Source organism: Simochromis diagramma, unplaced genomic scaffold, assembly GCF_900408965.1.
Source record: "Simochromis diagramma unplaced genomic scaffold, fSimDia1.1 OVJJ01000024.1, whole genome shotgun sequence".
Lineage (NCBI taxonomy): Eukaryota > Metazoa > Chordata > Actinopteri > Cichliformes > Cichlidae > Simochromis > Simochromis diagramma.
Genome location: NW_024387332.1, coordinates 373,562 through 397,711, shown reverse-complemented (window position 1 = coordinate 397,711; position 24,150 = coordinate 373,562). Strand labels below are relative to the sequence as shown.

At 42.8% G+C, this 24,150-nt stretch overlaps 1 protein-coding gene and 1 long non-coding RNA gene across 2 annotated transcripts in view; one reads left to right on the top strand and one right to left on the bottom strand.

Annotated features, from left to right (window-relative positions):
- LOC120718020 (signal transducer and activator of transcription 5B-like) overlaps positions 1-21,465 on the top strand; it is a 42,540-nt gene extending 21,075 nt beyond the window's left edge. Inside the window, exons 8-19 of the mRNA XM_040006325.1 lie at positions 1,061-1,216; positions 2,821-3,000; positions 3,092-3,179; positions 4,901-5,023; positions 5,148-5,240; positions 5,736-5,942; positions 17,376-17,470; positions 17,672-17,814; positions 18,088-18,243; positions 18,336-18,387; positions 19,294-19,401; positions 20,502-21,465. Of these exons, the coding sequence (XP_039862259.1) occupies positions 1,061-1,216; positions 2,821-3,000; positions 3,092-3,179; positions 4,901-5,023; positions 5,148-5,240; positions 5,736-5,942; positions 17,376-17,470; positions 17,672-17,814; positions 18,088-18,243; positions 18,336-18,387; positions 19,294-19,401; positions 20,502-20,625 (1,525 nt within the window). The 3' untranslated portion in view covers positions 20,626-21,465. The remainder of the gene's footprint in view (positions 1-1,060; positions 1,217-2,820; positions 3,001-3,091; positions 3,180-4,900; positions 5,024-5,147; positions 5,241-5,735; positions 5,943-17,375; positions 17,471-17,671; positions 17,815-18,087; positions 18,244-18,335; positions 18,388-19,293; positions 19,402-20,501) is intronic.
- On the bottom strand, positions 5,085-22,900 carry LOC120718022. Its single transcript, XR_005692348.1, has 3 exons — positions 22,549-22,900; positions 14,917-14,933; positions 5,085-5,107 (listed from the first exon to the last, which is right to left on the bottom strand). It is a non-coding gene; the product is annotated as an uncharacterized LOC120718022 (long non-coding RNA).
- Between the last annotated feature and the right edge of the window lie 1,250 nt (positions 22,901-24,150).

Here is a 24,150-nt window from a genome sequence, read left to right as displayed (position 1 = left end):
GCCGTTATCCAAACTGACCTGACCCTGTAGGAAAAGAGTAGCTGGACCTTTAAAGCTAATAACTGGTTGTCCAGCCCCTGCAGCAAGATCTGCAGTTAAGCGTCTGTGCTGACTGCCAATTAACCTTTCACGTCTCTGTGGAGGAGTTTTGAGACACTCTTCTGTGCAGAGTTATTTTAATACAGACACACTGGAGGGTTTCTTCAGCATGAATGGCTGAATGGTTCATGCTAAAGCATCTTGGTCGTATTTGAGACTGGATTTTATTTATTAGACCACTCCAACTTGTGCGCAGTCTCTTATTGTTGAGCTCTGACCTTGACTGAGACCAGTGAGTCCCGCTGTTCTTTAGATGATGTTCTTCTGTAACCTCCTGGATAAGTCATTGGTGTGCTCTTTGGTTAGCCAACCATTCCTGGGAATGTTTACACCTGCTCCACGTTTTCTCCATGTGTGGATAATGGCTCTATCCATGGTTCAGTGAAGTACCAGAGCCTTAGAGACTGCTTTTTTACTCTTTCCAGACTCATAGATCGGCTCTCATCTGTTTCTTTGGATCGTGGTGTGACCTGTTTCATTCTGTCAGGCAGGTCTTTTAGGTCATCATGATATAAAAAAGACATTCTGTCCATATTAACCCCAAGTTGCTCTGTAGTGCATCTGTTGGAGTGTGACTGTGTGTGAATGAGCACTTAAACGTAGAAACAAGTGCTTGCATGGGTGAATGTTGTGCAAAGCTCTTTGAGGGCTCAGGCGGAGTAGAATATGTTTTATAAGATTCTGCATATTTACTATTTACAGTTACAAATAAATCTGTGAATCTACAAAACGTATGAATGAATACAGGACAGGCTCAGACTTCTGTCTTTTTACACATTTATCATGAAAGAAACTGAGACTTACTGTTGAAAATTATCTTATTTTTCTGATGTTACAAACATCTGTTAAATGTTATGATAAATGCCTTTACGCTGATGTAAAGGACACTATCAGCGGTTCGCCCCGCTCGATGTATGTGGCCGGTGATCTCTGGTGATCCTTCTGTTTCCTTGTTGCTCAGGTGTGAGAAGCTGGCTGATCTGATCTGGCAGAACCGACAGCAGATCCGACGCTGTGAACATCTCACCCAGCAGCTTCCTCTGCCGGGGCCCATGGTAGAGCTGCTGAGCAAACTGAATGCTGACATCACTGACATCATCTCTGCCCTGGTTACCAGGTGAGGAAAATTCAAACCAGATTACAGAGGCTCCATCCTCTTCAGATGTGGTCAGGAGAAACTTAAGAACTTGATATGGTGACAATTGTAAGAGGTGGAGACTTGGCGTTACAGACTCTTAACACCACTTTCAAACTAATTAAAATTCAATTCAATTCAATTTTATTTATATAGCGCCAAATCACAACAAAAGTCGCCTCAAGGCGCTTCATAGATACAGAGAAAAACCCAACAATCATATGACCCCCTATGAGCAAGCACTTTGGCGACAGTGGGAAGGAAAAACTCCCTTTTAACAGGAAGAAACCTCCAGCAGAACCAGGCTCAGGGAGGGGCGGGGCCATCTGCTGTGATTGGTTGGGGTGAGAGAAGGAAGACAGGATAAAGACATGCTGTGGAAGAGAGACAGAGGTGAATAACAGATATGATTCAATGCAGAGAGGTCTGTTAACACATAGTGAGTGAGAAAGGTGACTGGAAAGGAAAAACTCAATGGATCATGGGAATCCCCGGCAGCCTACGTCTATTGCAGCATAACTAAGGGAGGATTCAGGGTCACCTGGTCCAGCCCTAACTATATGCTTTAGCAAAAAGGAAAGTTTTAAGCCTAATCTTGAAAGTAGAGATAGTGTCTGTCTCCTGAATCCAAACTGGAAGCTGGTTCCACAGAAGAGGGGCCTGAAAACTGAAACTAAAAAATATGTCCAAGTATACTGTGTAAAGAATGTTTGCAGAGAGCTGTCCATGGAGAAAAAGGCTGGTAGGCAAGATGAAGCATTGGTAAATGGACCGTTTCTTCTGTAGTGGTGTTCTACTCTGAGCACTCTACACTGTTTCTCAGCACTTCCTAGCTAACATTCATACGCCGATGTTTGCATCGGAGAGCAACATGGGCTTAGTATCTTGCCCAGAGATATTTGGCATGCAGACTGGAGTAGACTGGGATGGTACCACCAGCCTTCCAGTTAGTGGGTGACCTGGAAGAGTGTTGGTTGGCTCACAGGTGCAGAAAGGCAGTTTGACAGAGAGGTCCTGCATGGAAAAGGTGTACAACAGGACGTCTGAAACTAATGATCTAGAAACTGAAAATGATAACAAAGAATCCTAACAGTGAAGGATCCACACAAACCTCTGCTGACTACTGGAGAGTTATACGCGTCTCTCCACAACATGATGTGTCACATAGCATAGGGTCCACCTGTGAAAGTGTTAGCTTCACACTGCCAGTCAACCAGACATATTGATGGTTGACAAGACTCAGCGCTGTGACAGACATGCCAACATCAGCTTCAGTAAGGAGCTGGGTAATCTGAGGCTGACAGACCTGAAGCAGAGTATAGCCCAGAGCGGTCGTCATGTTCAGAGGAGCGTCACGAGCCTTAAGGCCCAAAGAGGAAGAGAGGCTCAGCTTGACTCCAGCAGCAACACAGCACGTCTCAGGACAGAAGACTGACGTGTGTTTGGGACCTTCGTACTTCACCATCTGTCAGTGACTCAGTGACTTTCTGAAACATAACCCACGTTTACATACCGAGTTTGTGTCACTTAATGCCTTTGCCTGTCCTACATGGTGTCTGTAATGTCATTATCGCTCTTCTTCACAGCACCTTCATCATCGAAAAGCAGCCGCCCCAAGTGTTAAAAACCCAGACCAAATTTGCAGCCACAGTTCGCCTCCTGGTGGGCGGGAAGCTCAACGTCCACATGAACCCACCTCAGGTCAAAGCTGTCATTGTTAGTGAGCAGCAGGCCAAGGCTTTGCTGAAGAATGAGAGTACGCACAGGTGAGGCTGTACAGGTGACATAAACATGTCGATAACGTCATCATCATTGCTTTGAAGAACAGTCAGTGAGAATATGTTCAATCCTAAACAGTGAAAGCAGTGGAGAAATCCTCAATAACAACTGTGTGATGGAGTATCACCAGGCCACGGGCACCCTCAGTGCACACTTCAGAAACATGGTGAGTTGGAATAAAGCGGTTACACTTGTGCGTTTCTCGGGCATTTTTATACGTTTTTGTTCAAGCTTTTAACTTTGGTAAAAAAATAATGCAGTAGTTCAAATGTTTAATCTGGCACTTAAAGGGTTAAAGTCCTGAAAATAATTCAACGTTTGATCGTTTTGAAAAAGGCTCACGTTGGTTAAGTGATTTATGAAAAGAAGCAGACATGATTACGTAGTTCAACTAATATATATATATATATACAGCAGGTAAAATAACGTTGAACACGTCAGCAGTTCTCTAAGTAAATATATTTGATGTGAAATTATCACCAGATGTCGGTAACAACACTTCCAATCCAGACGTGCAAAGGAATCAAACCACAGATGAAGTTGTGTAATAATACAAAGTGACACAGGGACATTTATTTATTACTTTATACAAATGTTGGTGATGGCAGTTCATGACAGCGTCTGTACGGAGAAACCAGTCCCATCATTGCTCATGACTTTGACCCACTCACCACACAAACAGTCTATAAATCCCAAATGCTCCGTGGATCCTTCCCACAGATTCAGCTCAGGTGATTGGCTGGGCCGTTCCAGCAGCTTTACTTGATTTCTCTGAAACCAACCGTTTCCATTGGCTGTGTTTGTGATCATGGTCTTGCTGAAACATCCATCCTTGTTTCATCTTCATCATCCTGGTAGATGGCAGCAGATTTTAATCAACAATGTTTCCATTCATCCTTCCTGGAGTTATACTTAATGTCTCAGTGCTGTACGCTGAATAAACAGCCCCCCACCAGGATGCTCCCACCTCCAGACTTCAGTGTTGCTGTGGTGTTTTTGGGGTGAAGCCACCCAAACATGGTGTGTTTACAGCCTTCAAAGAGTTCAGTTTTGGTCTCATGTGACCAAACTATATTCTCCCAGCATTACACAGACTTGTCTAAATGTTGTTCAGCAAACTTTAAACACACTTCAACATGTTTGTCTTCAGCAGTGGAGTCTTGGTGGCTGAGTGCCTCACTGCGGCGGTCCCCAACCCCCGGGCCTCGGACCGGTACCGGGCCGCGAGAGTTGAGGCTCAGGTGTGAAATGTGTGGTTTTCAGCGTTATTTTGTTATTGTTTTTATCGTTAACTCTGTTTTCCTGGGTCTTTTCACGTGTGTTATGAATAAATCTTCTTTTTTCAGCACCGGCACTAGTTTTATTTTGTTGTATTTATCCGCGATACCTTAAAGGCCGGTCCGTGGCGCAAGAAAGGTTGGGGACCGCTGCCTTACTGCACTTTAAAACAATTGTAGCTGCTGATTCCCGGTGATTTGTAGCTCTCCATCAGCGGCCCTTTGCAGTTGATAATTTTTTCACCTGTCTGTCTGAAATCTTGTGGGGAGCAACCACAGCGACACAGCACAGATTAAAGATGGTACACGTCTCCTTTTCTTGTACCATGTTACTCTCAAACTAAACACAGTTTCTATGGCACAGTGCAGTATGCATAAATGTTGATGACTGTTAGGACATAACAGAAGATGTAAATGTGATATATGCATGTTTTTATTTTTGTCTCTTCACTGTGACTGCATAGAGGAAATCCATCTGTAACAGATCCACTCTGACAAAATAAATAACGACAGACTGAATGTGATTATTATGAGTCACAACATTTACTATAATCAGATAATCTGGTTAAATGTTCGTGTGTGTGTGTGTGTGTGTGTGTGTGTGTCACAGTCACTGAAGCGGATCAAACGCTCGGACCGTCGAGGTGCAGAGTCCGTGACAGAGGAGAAGTTTACCGTTCTGTTTGAGTCCCAGTTTAGCATTGGGGGCAACGAGCTGGTCTTCCACGTCAAAGTAAACCCCGTCTCCGTGTCTGATCTTTTATATTTAGGAGTTAAACATGAGCAGCCACATTTACGAGAGTAGACTGGAGTTCAGCTTTTCTAATTGAATTGTGGTGTGTTTCTGTAACCTGCAGACTCTGTCCCTGCCTGTGGTCGTCATTGTGCACGGCAGCCAGGACAACAATGCAACAGCTACGGTCCTGTGGGACAACGCCTTTGCTGAGCCGGTAGGTTGGCCGCCCCTCGTTGGCTGGTGACCTCAGTGCCTTCTTTAATGTTTGAGCACAATTTATGTTGTTTTTCCTCTGCAGGCCAGGACAGCAGACTTGTGATTGAAGAGCAGGCTTTGAGCTGTGATCAAATGAATTTTACAAAAGATTCACATGAACAGCTTAAGAATTACAGCCTGTATATTAAATAAGATGTAGCTGAAATGCCAACAAACTGGGGGTTCTGCTGAAGGGAAGGCCTCACGCCTACAGAACTATGTTCTGTACAGACTAATGATGCTGTGGAACCTGTGCCAGGCTGACTAACCCATCTCGTCCTGTTTCTTTCTGCCATAGAGCTCCACTGCTGTCCAAATACTCGGACGTGTCCTCACGCAGCCTCAGTGTTATTCTGTGACCTGGAATCAATCCACATATTTTGAAATAAACAGTGAATATGTGGAGACAAATAAAATGCAGTTGGAAGCTGAACGTTTTTCCTCCTCTCATCAGGGCAGAGTGCCGTTCATTGTGCCAGAGAAGGTGCTGTGGCCCCAGCTGTGCGAGGCCCTCGATATGAAATACAAGGCAGAGATGCACAGTGAGCGTGGCCTGTCAGACGACAACCTGGTCTTTCTTGCACAGAAGGCTTTTTCAAGCAGCAGCAACAACTCTGACGACTACCGCAGCATGACCATATCCTGGGCCCAGTTCAACAGGGTGAGTCCCTCCTCTGACTCTTTTTTTTTTTTTTTTTCATTTTTAAATGGGAAAACAAACAAAAACAAACAAAGAACTCAGGAAAAAAAAAAAGTGAGCAAAACAGAAAACACATCATGTGAACCCCTCCCACCATCCCCCCACCCCTTTACGCCTGTATGGCTCTCAACCTCATCACATTTGTGTATCCAGACAGCCCATATTTACACCTATCTATAGAAACTCTCATGCACAGGAATCAACACCCCACAATAAAACTGCAGCATTCAGGAAGTCGAGTCAGGAGGGCCCAACCGGGGTTCAGCTCAAGGCAGACCCAGGGGGATTTGCGTCACCTCTATGATCTGTTAGGTCCAGAGACGGTCGTACTGCCAGGAAGGGGCCCCAGATTTTTCCAAAGGTTCCATATTTCCCTTTTACACTGTGCGATATCTTCTCAGGTGTGCAGTAGCTCATTAATCCAGTGTCTCAGTGTTGGGGAATTTTCAGCTTCCCAATGTAGCAGAATACCTTTTTTCACTGCAGTACTCGCAAGTAAAATAAAATATTTCTTATGGTAATTCACATTAATAGAACCTGTGTCACCTAGAATCCATAGTTTTGGGTCCAGTTCGATTTGGGTCCCCATTACCCTTGAGATTGTTTCAATGGCCCGTCTCCAGGACTCTTCTATCACTGGGCAATTCCACAGCATGTGCAGGAGATCACCATCGGTCACCTTACATCTCAAACATCTGGGGGGGGGGTAATTATTATCAATTTTATGTAGCCTGTAAGGGGTGTAATATATCCTATGAAGTATGTTAAATTGCATTTGCCTGTTTTGTAGAAATTAACATGGTCTGTGCCTGTTCCAATAAATGGTGCCATTCTACCTCTTCATAGACATGACCCAGGTCTGTCTCCTATTTTCTTTTTATCGACGCTTTGTTATGGTCAGGTAACTTTCATTGATCATAGCATGTATAGAACATGCTATTCCTTTTATTGACTTCCATGGTTTGGTGCAAAGATGCGTTTCAAGAGGAGTTTCAGTATCTCGGGGAATAACCCTTTGGATTTCTCCTTGACCCGCTCTCTTATTTGTAGCAATTTGAAGAAACTTTGTCCTGGGAGTTTGAATTCTTCCTTTAGTTGTTGAAAGTCAATAAATGAATCATTATTGTATAAGTCGGCAACAGTTCGAATATTTCTGTCCTTCCATCCCTGCAGTATTGGGTCAGGAATATGATGAGAGAGGTCAGGGTTGCCCCATAGGGGTGTCCTTCTAAGAAAGGAGATATTTATTTTCAGAAGCGAGTGGGATTCCTGCCAGACGCTGAAGGTGTTTATTATCAAATAGTTTGTGAGCTTGGACATTTTTTGTACCTAAAAATGGATCATCTTTTAGGCAAGGCAAGGCAAATTTATTTGTATAGCACAATTCAACAACAAGGTGATTCAAAGTGCTTTACAGAGACATTAGAAACAAAAACAAATAAAAAGCATGATTTAAAATTGATTAAAACAAGCAAACAAACAAACTAACTAAACACACACATTTCACACCTGTTCGCGCGATCTGAACCCTTATCGTAAGGGGAGCTACCAGTCCTTCTGTGGACGAGCTACTTTCTATTTTAAATTCCCTGAATTTAAAGTACTCTAGACCCAGTTGGGGAGCTACCCAGAGCTCTAATCCCACTTAACAAACAAACAAACAAAACAGTATATAAAATCAAAACAGATACAATCAGAACAGTAGATAAAATCAGTAGTTAATGTAAGTTTTGAAATTTAATCTTAACTAATTAACAAACAAACAAAACAGTATATAAAATCAAAACAGATAAAATCAGAAATAGATAAGATCAGTAGTTAGTGTAAGTTTTGAAATTTAAGCTTTAAGTGTGGATTTGGTGCTTTATTCAAATGCAGCTGAGAATAGGTGAGTCTTCAACCTGGATTTAAATAAACTGAGTGTTTCAGCTGATCTGAGGCTTTCTGGGAGTTTGTTCCAGATATAAGGAGCATAAAAGCTGAATGCAGCTTCTCCGTGTCTGGTTCTGACTCTGGGAACTGATAAAAGACCGGACCCAGATGACCTGAGGGATCTGGAAGGTTCATACTGGATCAGGAGGTCACTGATGTATTTTGGTCCTAAACCATTCAGAGCTTTATAGGCCAGCATCAGAACTTTAAAGTCTATCCTCTGACGGACAGGCAGCCAGTGTAAAGACCTCAGAGCTGGACTGATGTGGTCCACTGTTTTGGTCTTAGTGAGGACTCGAGCAGCAGAGTTCTGAATGAGCTGTAGTTGTCTGACTGATTTTTTAGGTAGACCTGTAAAGATGCTGTTACAGTAATCAAGCCTACTAAAGATGAATGCATGGACTAGTTTTTCCAGGTCCTGTTGAGACATCAGATCTTTTATCCTTGAAATATTCTTGAGGTGATAGTAAGCTGATTTTGTTATTGTCTTAATGTGTTTTTCTAAGTTTAGGTCTGCATCCATCACTACACCCAAATTTCTCACCTGGTTTGTGGTTTTTAGATGTATAGATTGAAGTTCTCTGGTGACCTGTAATCGTTTTTCTTTGGCGCCAAAGACTATTACTTCAGTTTTGTTTTTGTTTAGTTGGAGAAAATTGTGGCACAACCAGTCATTAATTTCCTCAATGCATTTACCAAGAGCCTGTACAGGGCCTCGGTCTCCTGGTGACATTGTGATATATATTTGTGTGTCATCTGCATAGCTGTGGTAGTTTATTTTGTTGTTCTTTATAATCTGTGCCAGTGGGAGCATGTAACTGTTAAACAGAGGGGGTCCCAAGATGGAACCTTGGGGAACTCCACATGTGATACTTGTCTGCTCGGATGTGAAGTTACCTATTGATACAAAGTATTTCCTGTTTTCTAAGTATGTTTTGAACCAGTTTAGTACAGTTCCTGAGAGACCTGCCCAGTTCTCCAGTCGTTTGAGTAATATGTTGTGGTCAACTGTATCAAATGCTGCACTGAGATCCAGCAAAACTAGGACTGACATTTTTCCACTGTCTGTGTTCAGACATATGTCATTAAACACTTTTGTCAGAGCGGTTTCAGTGCTGTGGTTCTGTCTAAAACCTGACTGGAAGGCATCGTAGCAGTTATTCTGTTTTAAGAAGTAATTGAGCTGTTGAGAAACTGCTTTTTCAATGATCTTACTTAAAAATGGGAGATTTGAGATCGGCCTGTAGTTTTTCATTTGTGTCTTGTCAAGATTGTCCTTTTTCAGTATAGGTTTTATTACAGCAGTTTTTAGTGGTTCTGGAAACACACCTGACATTAAAGAAAAGTTGACGATCTGTAACAGGTCTGACTCCAAAGTCTTTGAGACCTTTTTGAAAAAACTTGTTGGCAGGACATCTAAACAGCAAGAGGAGGAGTTCAGTTGACCTAAGATGTCCTCCAGGTCTTTGCTGTTAATCGGGTGAAACTGTTTGATGGTGTTTAAACAGTTTTTCGGTGGACACAGTACATATTCTGGATCTGCTGTTGATGTACCAATTGCTTGTCTAATCTTTTGGATTTTGTCTGTGAAGAATTTGGCAAAGTCATTGCAGGCCATGGTTGAATGAAGTTCAGCTGCCACTGGCACAGGAGGGTTTGTTAGCCTGTCAACTGTAGAAAATAAGACCCGAACATTATGGCTGTTTTTAGTGATGATGTCAGAGAAGTAGGACCTTCTTGCACTCCTCAGTTGTAAATTATAATTGTGAAGTTTCTCTTTATAGATGTCATAATGAACCTGGAGGTTTGTTTTTCTCCATCTGCGCTCAGCTTTCCTACACTCTCTTTTTTCATTTTTCACTAGTGTGGAGTTTCTCCATGGAGACTTTTTCCTTCCAGAGATAACCTTCACCTTAATGGGAGCAATAGTATCCATTACATTTAACATTTTTGCATTAAAGCTATTGACGAGCTCATTGACTGAACCTTTGGACAGGTCAGGTGTTAATGGGAAGACCTGGTTAAAGATCTCACTACTGTCTTCAGTTATACACCGTTTTGTGATCACTGCTGTTGATATATTTGTGTGGGCTGAGATTTTACTTTCAAAGAAAACACAGTAATGATCAGATAAGCCCACATCAGACACAGTAATGTTTGAAATGCTCAGGCTCTTGGAGATCAGTAGGTCAAGAGTGTGTCCTCTATTATGTGTGGCCTCTGTTACATACTGAGTCAGCCCAAAGTTGCCCAGAGTGTTACTCAGGTCTTTAGTCCCTTTGTCCTGAGGGTTGTCCACATGGATGTTAAAATCCCCAACAATAATTACACAGTCGAAATCAACACAGATCACAGGCAGCAGTTCACTGAGGTCATTAAAAAAGTCTGTGCAGTATTTGGGAGGCCTGTAAACATTAAGAAACACAACTTTGGATGGGGCCTTCAGCTGTAAAGCCACATATTCAAAAGACTGAAAACTTCCAGGAGATAGCTGCTTACATTGAAATGATTCATTAAATAAGACAGCAACCCCTCCTTCTCTCCTGCTCACCCTGGCCTCACTGATAAAACTGTAGTTAGGAGGGGTCGTCTCGATGAGAACAGCTCCACTGTTACTTTGGTCCAACCAAGTTTCAGTTAAAAACATAAAATCAAGGCTGTGCTCAGTGATTAAATCATTAATTAAAAATGTTTTCCCAGCTAAAGATCTAACGTTTAATAAAGCCAACTTAAGTGTTTTAGAGGTATTATTTGTCTCCTCGTGTTTGGGAGCAGTCTGTGGCACACACGGTATGTTTACTATGTTTAAAGATCTTTTAGAGTGCAGCTCTCTGTGTTTTGACCAGGCCGCATGTCTCCTTCTGTCACCTAAAAGTACAGAGATTTTAAAACCTTCTAGTAAACAGGGTCCCAGCTTCTCCTGGGAAAAGTCACCACTGCCATAATCCTCGCAGCCCGGACCCTCCACACATCACACATCAGACTACGGAGACAAAGCATGAAGGTGGTAAGGAGGAACTAAGGGGGGTTCACCTCATGTTGTTCTATTGGGACCCATCGAACCTCACTGCTCTCTGCATGCAGCCAGATCCAAATTGATCGGTACTGGGAGGCAAGATAACAGTTCCTAAAGTTTGGTAAATTAAGTCCTCCCCTTGAATATGAGGAGAGTTTGACTCTTGGATTTTTCTTTTGCCATATGAAAGAAGTTATAAGTTTATGAAGCTCTTTGAAGAAACGTTTAGGAACCTTTGTAGGGAGACATTGACATAGGTAAATGAACTTAAGTAAAGTGTTCATTTTAATAACATTAATTCTGCTTATGAGAGATAATGGAAAATCCATCCATCCATCTTCATCCGCTTTATCCGAGGCCGGGTCGCGGGGGCAGCAGCCTAAGCAAAGAGCAAAATCCATCCATCTCTGAATATTCAGTTTGGTTTGCTCCAACAGTTTGATATAATTTAGTTTGAATATTTGAACCTCGGATTTATCAATTTGTATACCCAAATATGTGAAGCCATTATTACGCCACTGTAATGGGTCAGTAAGAGCTCTAATACGGCTGTCTTGTATATTTGATGACATAATCTCACTTTTGCTGTAGTTTAACTTGTATCCTGAGGCTGCACTGTATTCTTTGAGACACTTCATTAAGGAGGGAATTGATTTAAGAGGGTCCGTTATGTACAGTAGGAAGTCTTCTGTGTATAGAGAAAGTTTATGTTCACTTGTGCCAAATCACTTGATTGCAGATATGGAGGCACTAGTACGAATGGCAGCGGCTAGTGGTTCGATCGCGAAGAGCAACGGGAGCTTGGACAAGCTTGTCTGCAGCCTCTGGTTAAAGAGAAAGTGCCTGAGAGCACATCATTTGTTGTGATATTGGCTCTGGGGGCATTAAAAAGTGTCCTAACATAGCAGGTGAACTTCTCTCCGAAGCCCATGGCTTCCATTGCCTGAAATAGAAAACTTGGCTCAATCCTGTCACATGCTTCATTAGCATCCATGGAGATTGTTAGCAGGGGGTCTTGGTTTTTTGAGCAGTGTTCAGTATATGGAGCAAACGTCGCACATTATCTGCTCCGTGCCTGTTTTTAATGAAGCCTGTTTGGTCAGTGTGTATTATCTTAGGCATGATGTCTTCCAGTCTGAGTGCAATTATTTTAGATAATATTTTATAATCTGCATTTAAGAGGCTGAGGGGTCTGTAAGAGTCACATCTGTTTGTCCTTGCCTGGTTTCAGGAGTAATGTGATTGTTGCAATTTCCAATGATTCTGGTAATTTATTATTTTCTAAAGCTTCTTTAATCATATTTGTAAGTGGTGTCAATCGTTTATTAGAGAAAGCCTTATAATACTCGACTGGGAATCTTGTTAATTTGTAAACACTTGAGGGCTCGAAGTACCTCCATCTCAGACATATCTGCATCAAGCCGTTCTTTGTCCTCATTATATAATCTGGGAAGAGTTATTCCATCTATAAATCTTTTTGCAGCAGTACTGTCGACCCCTCGCTCAGGTTTATACAAATCTTCATAGAACCGTTTAAACTCGGCATTTATGGGCAAGAAGTTTATCATCTTCTGTTGATATTGTCCGTATAAATTTATCAGCTGTTTCTTTCTTAATTTGCCAGGCCAGTAGTTACTTGTCTTGTTTCCATATTCGTAGTAGTGATATCTAGTTCCTGCCATGGCTGCTTCCGCTCTGCTGGTGCATAAATTATCATATTGCATCCTTGTTTTTGTTAATGTATTGAGGTATTCTTCCTTTTTGGTAGCAATATTTTCCTGCTCCAAGTTTTTAATGTCAATCTCCAATTTAGTTATCTTCTCTCTAACTTTTTTAACCTTATTGGCACCGTATGACATAACCAAACCTCTCTTATAGGCGTTGAGAGCTTCCCAGATATTGGCATGTGAAGAGGAATTTGAATTGGCATCTAGGAATATTTCAATATTAATTTCATATATGAAATAGTCTCCTAGCATGTAACTTTTAAACCTCCACCTGTGGGTTGCAGGTTGTGACATGTTGGTAGCCCAGGAGAGTTTGATGGGATTATGGTCTGAAAAAGTAGCTGCTAAGTAGGAGCAATCTATCACTGTTGCAGTCTTATGTTGTGGTACAAGAAACATCAACTCTAGAGTGTGTTTGTTATGTACTGGTGAAAAAAAGTCCCTCTGGCCTGGATGAAGGTTTCGCCACACATCAGTTATGCCTATATCCTTCATAGTTTGGTTCATTGCTGTTGCTGCCTTTGAAAATAAAGATGTTTTGTGTGAGGACCGATCCAAAGAAGGATTTAGGACCAAATTAAAGTCTCCACCCACAATATACTGGCCCTCAATTGTAGCCAGTTTCATTATTAAGTTGTTAAAGAATAAAGGATCGTCGTAGTTGGGCCCATATATATTTACCAAAGTTATCTTATTTCTATTTATTTCACAATCTACAAGTAAGAATCTGCCATTTTTGTCCTTTTCAACTGAGATTAGTTGAAAGTTCAGGTGTTTATTAATAAGCAGGGAGACGCCTCTTGCTTTGGAAGTATATGACGAGTAAAAAACATTGCCCACCCAGGTCTACGTAATTTTAAATGTTCAACGTCTGTGAGGTGACTCTCCTGGATAAACGTGACATCTACACTCTGCCTCTTTAAGGATGTCAGCATTTTCTTCCTCTTAATGGGTGAATTGATCCCTCTAATATTCCAAGATATACAAGTTAGATGAACCGTAATTTAAGTTTTTTTTATATGAATATCCTGGACGGGTAAGTGTCATGGTATTCAACTCTGGGGATTTCTGAACACATTCCTGCTTTCCTGAGTTTCGATGTGGTGAAGCTCTGCACATGGGTATAATAGTAAGATACGGCCTAGACCAGGGAGCTGTGTGAACAGTTGTGTGAGTAAAATGTTTGGTAAGAGGCCAAACATAACCCCAAAACGTTAAAATAAAACCCCTGTAACAAAACCACATTAGGTAGGTGACAGTAGTGGAGGCCCAGGCAGCTGCTAAGGTTGAAACTTTAGCCACTCTCAGTGAAATATTTACAGCTAAGCACTGAATTTTACAGTCAGATATAGAACATAACTGTATAAGAGACAAATAAACTGGTTGATCAACATGTGATCACACTCATCCAGTAGGGGGTTGACATCATGATCATAAATGCTCACAAAATCTCTACTTTTATGAATTCGTACACATTATTTTAACTGACTAACGAGCAATTATTTCTATTAGTTATCAAATACCGGATAAGTCGTATCTCCAATTCGTCTGAAAAATAGAGGATGGAGAGTTTCTATGTCAATGCTTGATGTTATAGTCTTTTCTTCCTTCATGTCGCCCCCACCCCCAAAGTTAACAGTGGAGGGCTTCTCATCTGAGAGTAGAAGAGCGAATTGCTTTGTTGAAATCACATTAGATCACTTTAGTCTACTGACTCGGAAGATCTTTCAGAGAACGTTGTGCTTCGGCAGGAGTGGGGAAAACTTTGATAGATCCCTGGTGCCCGATGCGAAGCTGAGCTGGGTACATCAGCGCATATTCGATCTCCTTCTCTCGCAGCCATTTTATCGACACGGTTATGTGCGTCTCTAATGTCGTCTTCGTTTGCGCTCAGTCTCCTCAACCTGCTCAGAAAGCGCATTGAGACAGGATTCAATTTTCGTCAGGGTTGTTTGTATGTCGGCCGTTTTTTGTTTTTTTTTTGTCAGCGTGGTTCGTGAGGTCCTCTTTAGTTTCCTTGATAGCATTGAGTAGTTTGCTAATTGGCAGTTCCTCCTCCCCATCCGCCATATTTCTTGTTGCTAATATGTGCAGGTGCCCTGAAGTTTTAGCTGTTTTCTTTCATTTAGAGTGTCGCAAATTATAACTTGCCATACAGAAGTTTCTTTAGTAACTTTGCCTCTTGCTATGGTCCAGAATTGTATGAAGGCAAGTCAGGATAAAGATAGATTCCTGGGCCTACAGCCGAGCTCACGAACACACGTCTGCTCTCTTCCGCTGTCAGCCACCTTTTGACTCTTGCCTCCTCTGACTCTTAAATCACACGTTTGTTGTGAAGCCGTGTTCCCACACCAAAGCTCACCAAAACGCTGTAACGCGTAAATGATGTAGACAGGATAATACCGTGTCTCATTATTTTTCTTTTCTTCAGGCTGGATGAAACTTTACATTCTTAAGTCCATATTACACGTTGTGACATTCAGCCATGAAGCTAACACACCAACACCTGCTGGTAGCTGCGTGCTGACATGTTATGTAATAGCACTACTGAGGGAGGTAAAGAGAGAAACACAAAGGTCATTCTGTGTGCACGGTGTAATCCCAGCATTACTGTGAGGCTCTGAACACTCACAATGAGTTGCAGCACAGAGCCAGAATCCTGGCACCGTGCTCACAGCACAGAGCCACCTGTGCTAATTACTTACCATCTCCCATGTGCACAAAGTAAGAAATGTTTTTACGTAGAATTTAGTGCAGTTTGTAGTAACTTCTCAGCCACAGACCTTAGTAAGGCGTATTTGTTTGAGACACTGAGGACATGGGTTGCAGGCATCAGCGCACTCTGACGTGTCTGACGTGTCTGACGTGTCGATATGTATAAAATAGCAGTTAAATGCAGGTGTTCCCCACTCTGTCCAAGGGCAGTGCTGATGGACGATGGGGGTCAAAGGTAATGGTGGTTGCTCAGCAATGAAGGTGATTCTTTTTTTTGGCTATTTATTCTAATAAATTAACGTCATTATAAATGTAATCTGTAGTTTCATGTTGCAACACACGTGTCATGGCACGCATGGGTCTGCAGACAACCCTCGTTTGTGCACAGACTTCAGCATACTTTAAAGCAGACCTTCCCAAAGTGTGGGGCCCGCCCCCTGGGGGGGGGGGGCGCAGAGCCATGGAAGGGGGGGGCGCGGGATGAAAGGGGGGGGACAAAACGCTTGGACACTGCTAGCACGGGCGCCCACAGAAGCGCAAAGCAGGAGATGAAGCATCGCTGAATATGTTTCCAAACCAACTTCATTCTAAGCCAAAGACTTGAAAATATGGTGAAGCATATCTGCCCTTTGGTTTCACCTGCACAAGTGCCGAGGTAGGTCTCCCTGCAGGGTTGGTTTTCCCTGCATCGGGAGCAGCGCTGGGCTGTTCAAATCACGGACAAACAGGATCCCACAGCTGTTTATGTTTTTGAACCCATTTTGCACAGAGAGGCATTTTTTGAAAAATGTATTGACAGCAATGTTGAATATTATTACACAGGAAATAAACAACTACATGTAAAATAATGACACTGTGACGCCTCTGCCTTTGTAAATGGAGGGACAGTAACTGTGTGTAAAACCTGCAGACAGTCAGATTAACAGTATTTTGTCTCTATTGGCCATTCTGCAATTCATCTCATGTAAACAATAACGGGCACACAGCGTGGCGTGAAAAAGGCACATACCTTTGACGTTGCGTGACGAACTCTGTATTCCTCGTCCACACGGAAACGCAAAAAAGGAGTTTAAAAAAATCTCCGTTTTCGGTGATTCGAAACGTCATTTACGTGGACGAAACAGCTGCGTGTTCAAAAATACCCGTGTAGGTGCGGACGTAGCGTAAAAGAGTTGGTAGTTTATTTTATTACTACCTGCAGATTACTTGTATTTGCTTAATTGTTTAGTAAATGTTTGAGGTGTGAAATAAACCGCAATGGAGCAAAATATGGGCGTGTGTGATTGGAGGATGTGTGCGTGCGTGCGCACGTGGAGGCGGGGGGCGCGAACATTTTTCTTGAAAACAAAGGGGGGCGCAGCAAAAAAGGTTTGGGAACCACTACTTTAAAGTGTGCGTGCGTGTGCTTTTGTGGAAAGCTGCCTCAATCCATCATCATGATTCAAGGATACGAGGATTTTTATTATAATTTCAGCACACGTGCTCACACAAGGTGAAACACTCAGGTTCTGTTTAGAAGCCAAAACGAATGAGAACACAACCGAGCGAAATCAAAGAATAAAAGTATATTTACAGTGTAAACTACGTGTTGGAGCAACAAGCTGACGGACACATAGCTCTGGGTTTGTTTTATTTTGTTTTTGTGATTCTTGCGTGGTCTGGGCTTGGTGTGAATTTGATTGGACGTCCACTCCTAAGAAGATTGTGTTTGTATTAGCACACACCCTGATGCTCTAGACCAGCATACGTCCAAATCTTCTGCTTTTGTCGAGGTGCTCACACTTTCTGGTCATCACTTAATCACGTACATTTGATTAGCAGCACCTGGTTGCTACTTGTTCTCTTACTTCCTAAGTAAAAGTGGACTTTTCCATAGTTTTAGACTGGAGAGGTTTCCTTTTTTACAGCTGCAGAGACAATCAGGAAGCAGCATCATATCATTGGAAACATAAAGGTCATAAGCAGTGTGCAAATGAACCCACTGAAGAAATGTGTTTTGCACAGGAAAGCTTACCTGGACGCAACTTCACCTTCTGGCAGTGGTTTGATGGAGTAGTAGAGCTTATGAAGAAACACCTGAAGCCTCACTGGAATGATGGGTAATCACTTTTATTTATGTTCCTTCTGCGAGAATCTGGAATGAAGATTTATTTGTCTTGTATGATAGATTGAAAAATGATCTCGACTGTCAGCTTTAAACGAGCTTTGTGCTGTAGCAGAGCTGGTGGGGTGAGGGCAGCACTGTGCACTTGTGACAGTGCACCGGTGGTGTTTTAGTGTGTAACTATGTGTGTCCGCAGGGCCATTCTGGGCTTTGTAAACAAGCAGCAGGCACAGGACATGCTGATGTCCAAACCCAACGGCACTTTCCTGCTGCGGTTCAGCGACTCTGAGATTGGAGGCATCACCATCGCCTGGGTGGCAGAAAACCCCAACAAATCAGGTACGCAGTGGCTCTGCTTTCTGGCTCTGTTACATATACAATGCACTGCTGCCACACAAAACACAGTTTTAAAAAGTCCACATGAAGCTTTTGCTCTGCTGGAGACACAGGTTGATCTTCTTCTGTCAGCCACAGCCTGTGAACTTGTCCTTGAGTGACATGTCCACACAGAAACACACAGCGTGGCACAAAGCCCACTGATGATTATGAGACGCTGTCTCTGCGTCCGTCCTTTTGCATGCGATCACTGCAATCCTCGGTTCTTTTGTGTAGGTGAGAGGCTGGTCTGGAATCTGCTGCCTTACACAACCAAGGACTTCTCTATTCGCTCGCTGGCTGACCGCATCAGTGACCTGAACCATCTCCTGTATCTGTATCCTGACCGGCCCAAAGACGAAGTCTTCGCCAAGTACTACACCCCCCCACTTTGTATGTGTCAGCCCATTTTTAACATCGACACTTCACTGTTACCATAACACATATCTACTGTTTTATTTTATCTTTTGTTTTGTTTTTACCAGCAAAAGCAGTTGATGGATATGTGAAACCACAGATCAAACAAGTCGTGCCAGAGTAAGTGTCTGTGTCAAACTGCCACAGGAAATCTGCTACCTTTGTGTCAGTTTGTCACTTCCACATGTGAAGCTTTATATCTCTGCACCTTTTGTTTTCCTTATTTTTGTTGAGCAGGATTAAAATTTCAAGCAGAAAACGTTACGATCCAGCAGAGTATTTCTGTGTTAGTCATAACTTTACTAGCAGCTTTAAAGATCACTAACACTATAATTTAATGTAAAACTAATCTTCTTCTCTGCTGTTTCTGGGAAGCTGGCAACGAGACAATGATTACATTCACCTCGTATGAGAGTTTGTTGTTTAAGTGTCCAAGCCAAACTATGTTAGATCAAAAAAAGTTGCATTAACGGCAAAATGTGACCTTAGAGCACGGTTGTCATGTTCAACAGCAACACCTGAAGTTCAGGATTTCCTCAGCAGCTCACCTCAGTATCAAACTTCTTACATTAACAGCGTCCACCACAGTAAACAGACAGGGATATATGCTGACAGCTGACTGACAGCCTGCACTCACTACAGGTGAACAGCAGCTACAGTAGCTGGATTGTAGTCTGCTGACATCTAGTGGTGAAAATGTACACTGCACCAGTAACATCACTGGTTTCCTAGCTTGGCGTTAGCTTGCTGGCTGGGAAGATGGTGGAAGAGAGTTGATGTGCAGCAGCTGTTTCTTAACCATGTTGTTCTCTCTCTGTTCTCCACTCGCTCTTTTTTTTGCAGTCAAAATAAGAATAATGTTGATATCTGCACTCAAAACTTATAAACACTCAACTCAATATTATCTAAATATTAACCTGAATATAAATATATTAGTAATATAAATAAAAATGAATATCATTGTAAAATGTGCTCTTTTAGTAATGCTGCAGTAGGCTAAAGTGAAGTGTGGCATGTCTCTGATAGATTCACCACCCCGAACCCTGAACCCAGTGCAGGAGCTACTGCATTCATGGACCAGACTGCTTCTCCCTCTGTGACCCACCCCAACAACTTCAACGTCTACCCTCCCATGTAAGCAGCTTTCTTTTTGCACGTGTGCATATGTTTAATAAAACTCTTATAAACATGTGAAAACACAAAATTAGTCAGAATGCCTTTGACATTTGTGCAGTAGTACTTCATAACCTTCATAAATCCAGGAACGTTTTGTTCTTCTTAAGTCAGATTCACCAAGAACACTGAGGTTTGGCAGCACAGCATGTACACACGATCATTGCTTCATGCAACAAAATTCTGTGGTAATAATCATCATGCTGATATTTAAAACAATAATATTTATAATAGATATGTAATGGATATATTATACATGATCAATATTGGCATTCAGTAAATGCATCAGGGAAAGCTGGTGCTCAGTATCATGTCCAAAGATATTGCAACATGCAGACTGGAGCAGCCTGGGATTGAACCAACAACCTGTGTGGCAGAACCAGGCTCCGGGAGGAGCGCCATCTACAGGAAGACGGGAGAAAGACACGCTGTGGAAAAGAGCCAGTGATTGATAATGGTGATGATTAAACGCAGAGTGGCATGTAACCACGTAGTGAGTGAAAAAGGTGACTGAAGAAGAAACAGCTACGCATAATGCAGCATAACTCAGGCAGGAGTGGAAACTGGAAGCTGGTTCCACAGAAGAGGGGCCTGAAAACTGAAGGCTCTGCCTCCCATTCTACTTTTAAATACTCTAGGAACAACAAGTAGGCCTGCAGAGCGAGAGCGAAGTGCTCTAATAGGGTGATATGGTACTACAAGGTCATTAAGATAAGATGGGGCCTGATTATTTAAGACCTTGTATGTGAGGAGCAGGATTTTGAATTCTGGATTTAACGGGAAGCAAAAACAGGAGAAATCTGCTCTCTCTTTCTAGTCCCTGTCAGGACTCTGGCTGCAGCATTTTGGATTAGCTGAAGGCTTTTCAGGGAGTTTTTAGGACTTCCTGATAATAATGAATTACAGCCTGCAGCCTAGTCCAGACAGTTTGTAAACAATGCAAACTATCAATACTGGTTTTGGGTGTCTTTGTTGTCACTGCTTCATTCAGGAATGTAAACCATCCATGATGATGCTATAACATTGTTTTCCATTGACCATCTTCGCTGCTGTCCTGTCAGGGCTGACGGCATGTTGGATCCCGATGGGGACTTTGATCTCGAGGACACCATGGATGTGGCTCGTCATGTGGAGGAGCTGCTCCGCAGGCCTATGGCCAACCAGTGGAACAGCCAGCAGTCCTAAACCAGACACCCGCACCTGCGGCACACCCCGAGGTCATCTCCATCTGGAAACACTCACGCCTGCAAAACCACCTGGACTGCAACCAGGGCAAGTCGGGCAGATCTGCGTCACATTTTGTTATTCAGGTTTCTCTTTAGCTGTGTCCAAAATGAGAATACACCTGGTGTCGAATCCTTGTCTACTCGCCCAAGACTTTTTAAAGAAGTAAAGTCAATGTTACTGCCATTCAACAAGCTTTAGATCCTCTCCTGCTTCCTGTAGTTTCTCACTGCTGCTGTCTGGAGGCAGTCTGCTTCAGTTGGATTTTTATTAAAAACTGAGACGGGTCGTTCTCAGCAGAAGCTTTGCCTTTGTATGCGCCCGCTGAGCATCAGGAGACGTGCACGACACAGATAACACACAGCTTAAGTCCCTTTCAGACACACACTCACTTTTCTGTTGCAGTTGTGATGTTAAGGGCCGGCTCATTTACAGTAACGTCTGAATGCACACGGGCACAGCTGGAGGAATGACTCTGTGTCCTGGACCTGTTTGTTGTTGCTCGCCTGTTTCTATTTTACAGTATGATTAGACTGATGCATTTCCCAATCAGGAAGCCTGAAGCTGTCTCACACACTGATCTCACTGTGGAGAAGTTCAGCTACACCTCACTGCGTGTCTGAAAGGGCCTTAATATCACTGTGAGGAGCTCTTTCTCCCAGTACACAGGCAGTACTGGTTACTGTGACGCATAGTTAACAAATGTATTATTTTCTGTATTACAGAGATAATTTTCTTTATTATTGTCAAGAAAAATGAGAAGATTTCCAATCAAGACTTAAAGAAAGACGATGTAACTTATTCCAAATCTTGAGTAATAGCTTAAAGTAGAAAGGGACAGCCAGAAGGAAACAAACTTGTCTCCTAGTAAGGTACCTATTTATAATTAGCTCCTGAGCTTAGCTGTGGCCTAAGCTTGAGGACAGGTTTACCCTCCTAGGACCTGCCGTCCACATATGTGGACATCACATTTTGGGTTATTTAGACCAAAATATTGAATTGTGCTCTACATGGGCCTGATATCTACTCACGAGGACATTATACTGCTACTATTCTATCAACATTTTAAATGAATATCCTCATATGTGGCTCTCATGTTTCTTAAAAACAAAAATAAGGTAAAAAATAAAAATCTGTTATTCTTTGTTTTTACATTGATCGGGCCCCAATGTGACCAAATATCAAAGAGAAATTAAAAATGCTGCTGTGGAAGAGTTCGGGTCTCAGGAGGCTAAAGCTCCGTGTTGGCTCAGTGTGAGCCAGCATCTGTGGGCCGCAGCTGTTTCAGTGTTTGGTTGAACCTGCAACAGCTGCTGTTTCTGTAACATGCTACACACCTGAGAGCAGCTGGAGACTGAACGTTAGTAAAGTGACCCTGTAGTGTGAGGTAGCTGTGGATGTGGGGCTTGCTGGCACCGACTCTAAATTGTGAATGTCGATTGGCTAACACGGCGGTTTGTTGCATCTCTTCCCTCAGAGGTTACTTGGTCTTCCTCGAAGTCCTGACAATAAACTGTAAGAGCCGTGTTTAAAACATTTCTACCAATTCATCTGTTTCTCTGTGACGACGTTGAACCGAGCTGCCTTACAGCACAGCGCACTTAGGTGCTATCACTATAACTGCTCACTGCTTTGAATTTTGTTGTTCGTCTTCTCTCAGATGGAGTTTTATATTATAGCAATGAGATGAACACAGATTTTATTTTTTATGATATTTTGTTGTTGTTTTAACTGTACAGAGTGGCCTGAGACCCCTGAGAACTTTAATGCCATATGAATAAGAAACAGTTTGTTTACCCAAAGCGCTTCAACAGTACAAATTCATTTGTGGTCATTTCCACTTTCATTCACATTTAAAGGGTGATAACAATTACTTTCCAAAACATCTTGTTAGCATCTCCACACCTCCAGGCTGGTGGATTTAATGACAGGACACTAGTCCAGCCTGCAGGCGGGGTTCATGTTTGGGATGCAGGTTCGGGCCATCAAGGCTTTAAAGCAGCCACATGTGTTTCACAAAGTGAGCGAATAGCAGAGAGTCTTTCGTGTGGACTGGATGTGTCTCTGTTTCACTTTGTGCCTCCTCGTCTGCTCAGCTTGACTTTCATCAAAAGTACACCTGGCATGTATGTTAAGCGACCGTGGCTCAAGAGTTGGGCGTTCGCCTTGTAATTGGAAGGTTGCCGGTTCGAGCCCCGGCTCCAACAGTCTCGGTCGTTGTGTCCTTGGGAAAGACACTTCACCCGTTGCCTACTGGTGGTGGTCAGAGGGCCCGGTGGCGCCAGTGTCCGGCAGCCTCGCCTCTGTCAGTGCGCCCCAGGGTGGCTGTGGCTACAATGTAGCTGCCATCACCAGTGTGTGAATGTGTGCGTGAATGGGTGGATGATTGTGTATAGTGTAAAGCGCTTTGGGGTCCTTAGGACCAAGTAAAGCGCTTTACAAATACAGACCATTTACCATTTTTAAACCATCAGCAAGCAAAATGTGCTCTGTCCCGTCCATGGAAACGTCTCCCTGAGTGAGCTTCATCACAGACGCTCCTGCTGCACACAAACACAGCTTCTCCACACTCTGCATTCATCAATTATAAATCAGAGAAAACAGTTGTCCATATTTCTGAGATCTGATGGCCACTGTACTGTCACACACAGAGGATACCGCGGTGAGTGACACAAACAACATGTTGGCTGTATGAGCTGGAGTCTCCAGCCCGACACCTTTTTCAAACTGGAGGTCTGATCACACTCAAGTCTAACCAGTGCCTTTGTCTAATTATAAACCAAGTTGTGCCATTTAACATGGCTTTGAATAGCACTCTGGCTGTAAGATACATGTAGGCAGTCACACAACAGGTTTTCTTAAAGCTGATAAAGTTCTCACAGTGTGTGAACTGGGACTGATATCTGGAGGTGTGCACGGATCTGTTCATTGTAACAAACTCGTAGCCTTAGAGCACGTTGGCATGTTTAACTAATGACATCTGAAGTTTAATCAGTGACACACATGTTAATGTGTGCTAAACGCAGCTTTCTGTGTGGTGGCCTTGAAGCCGCGTCCGAAAAAACAGCGATTCAAACTCTTTCCATGGTGGAGACATTCTGTGTTTCTGTGGACGAAGAAAACGGACGTTTTTGTGCCGTGTCAAAGGTGTTGGTCGGCTTCTGATTGGACAGCATTTCTATGAGGGCTATTTCAGCAACTGGTACTCAGGCCTGCTCTTTACATATCTGATGTTTTCACGTGAATAGTGTTTTCAGTCCCCGTTTAAACGGTACCCATGTAGAGAGTGAAGCCCCCGTAGTGATTGTTACGACCACGGCTCGAAATCACAACCATCACAGCCGTCCTGTTAGACGACTCGTAGATTTGGGAACATTCACAGAGGACCTGAAAGCAAAGAAGGGACAAAACTTACTTTTACCTCAGTGTGTGTGTGTGTGTGTGTGTGTGTGTGTGTGTGTGTGTGTGTGTGTGTGTGTGTGTGAT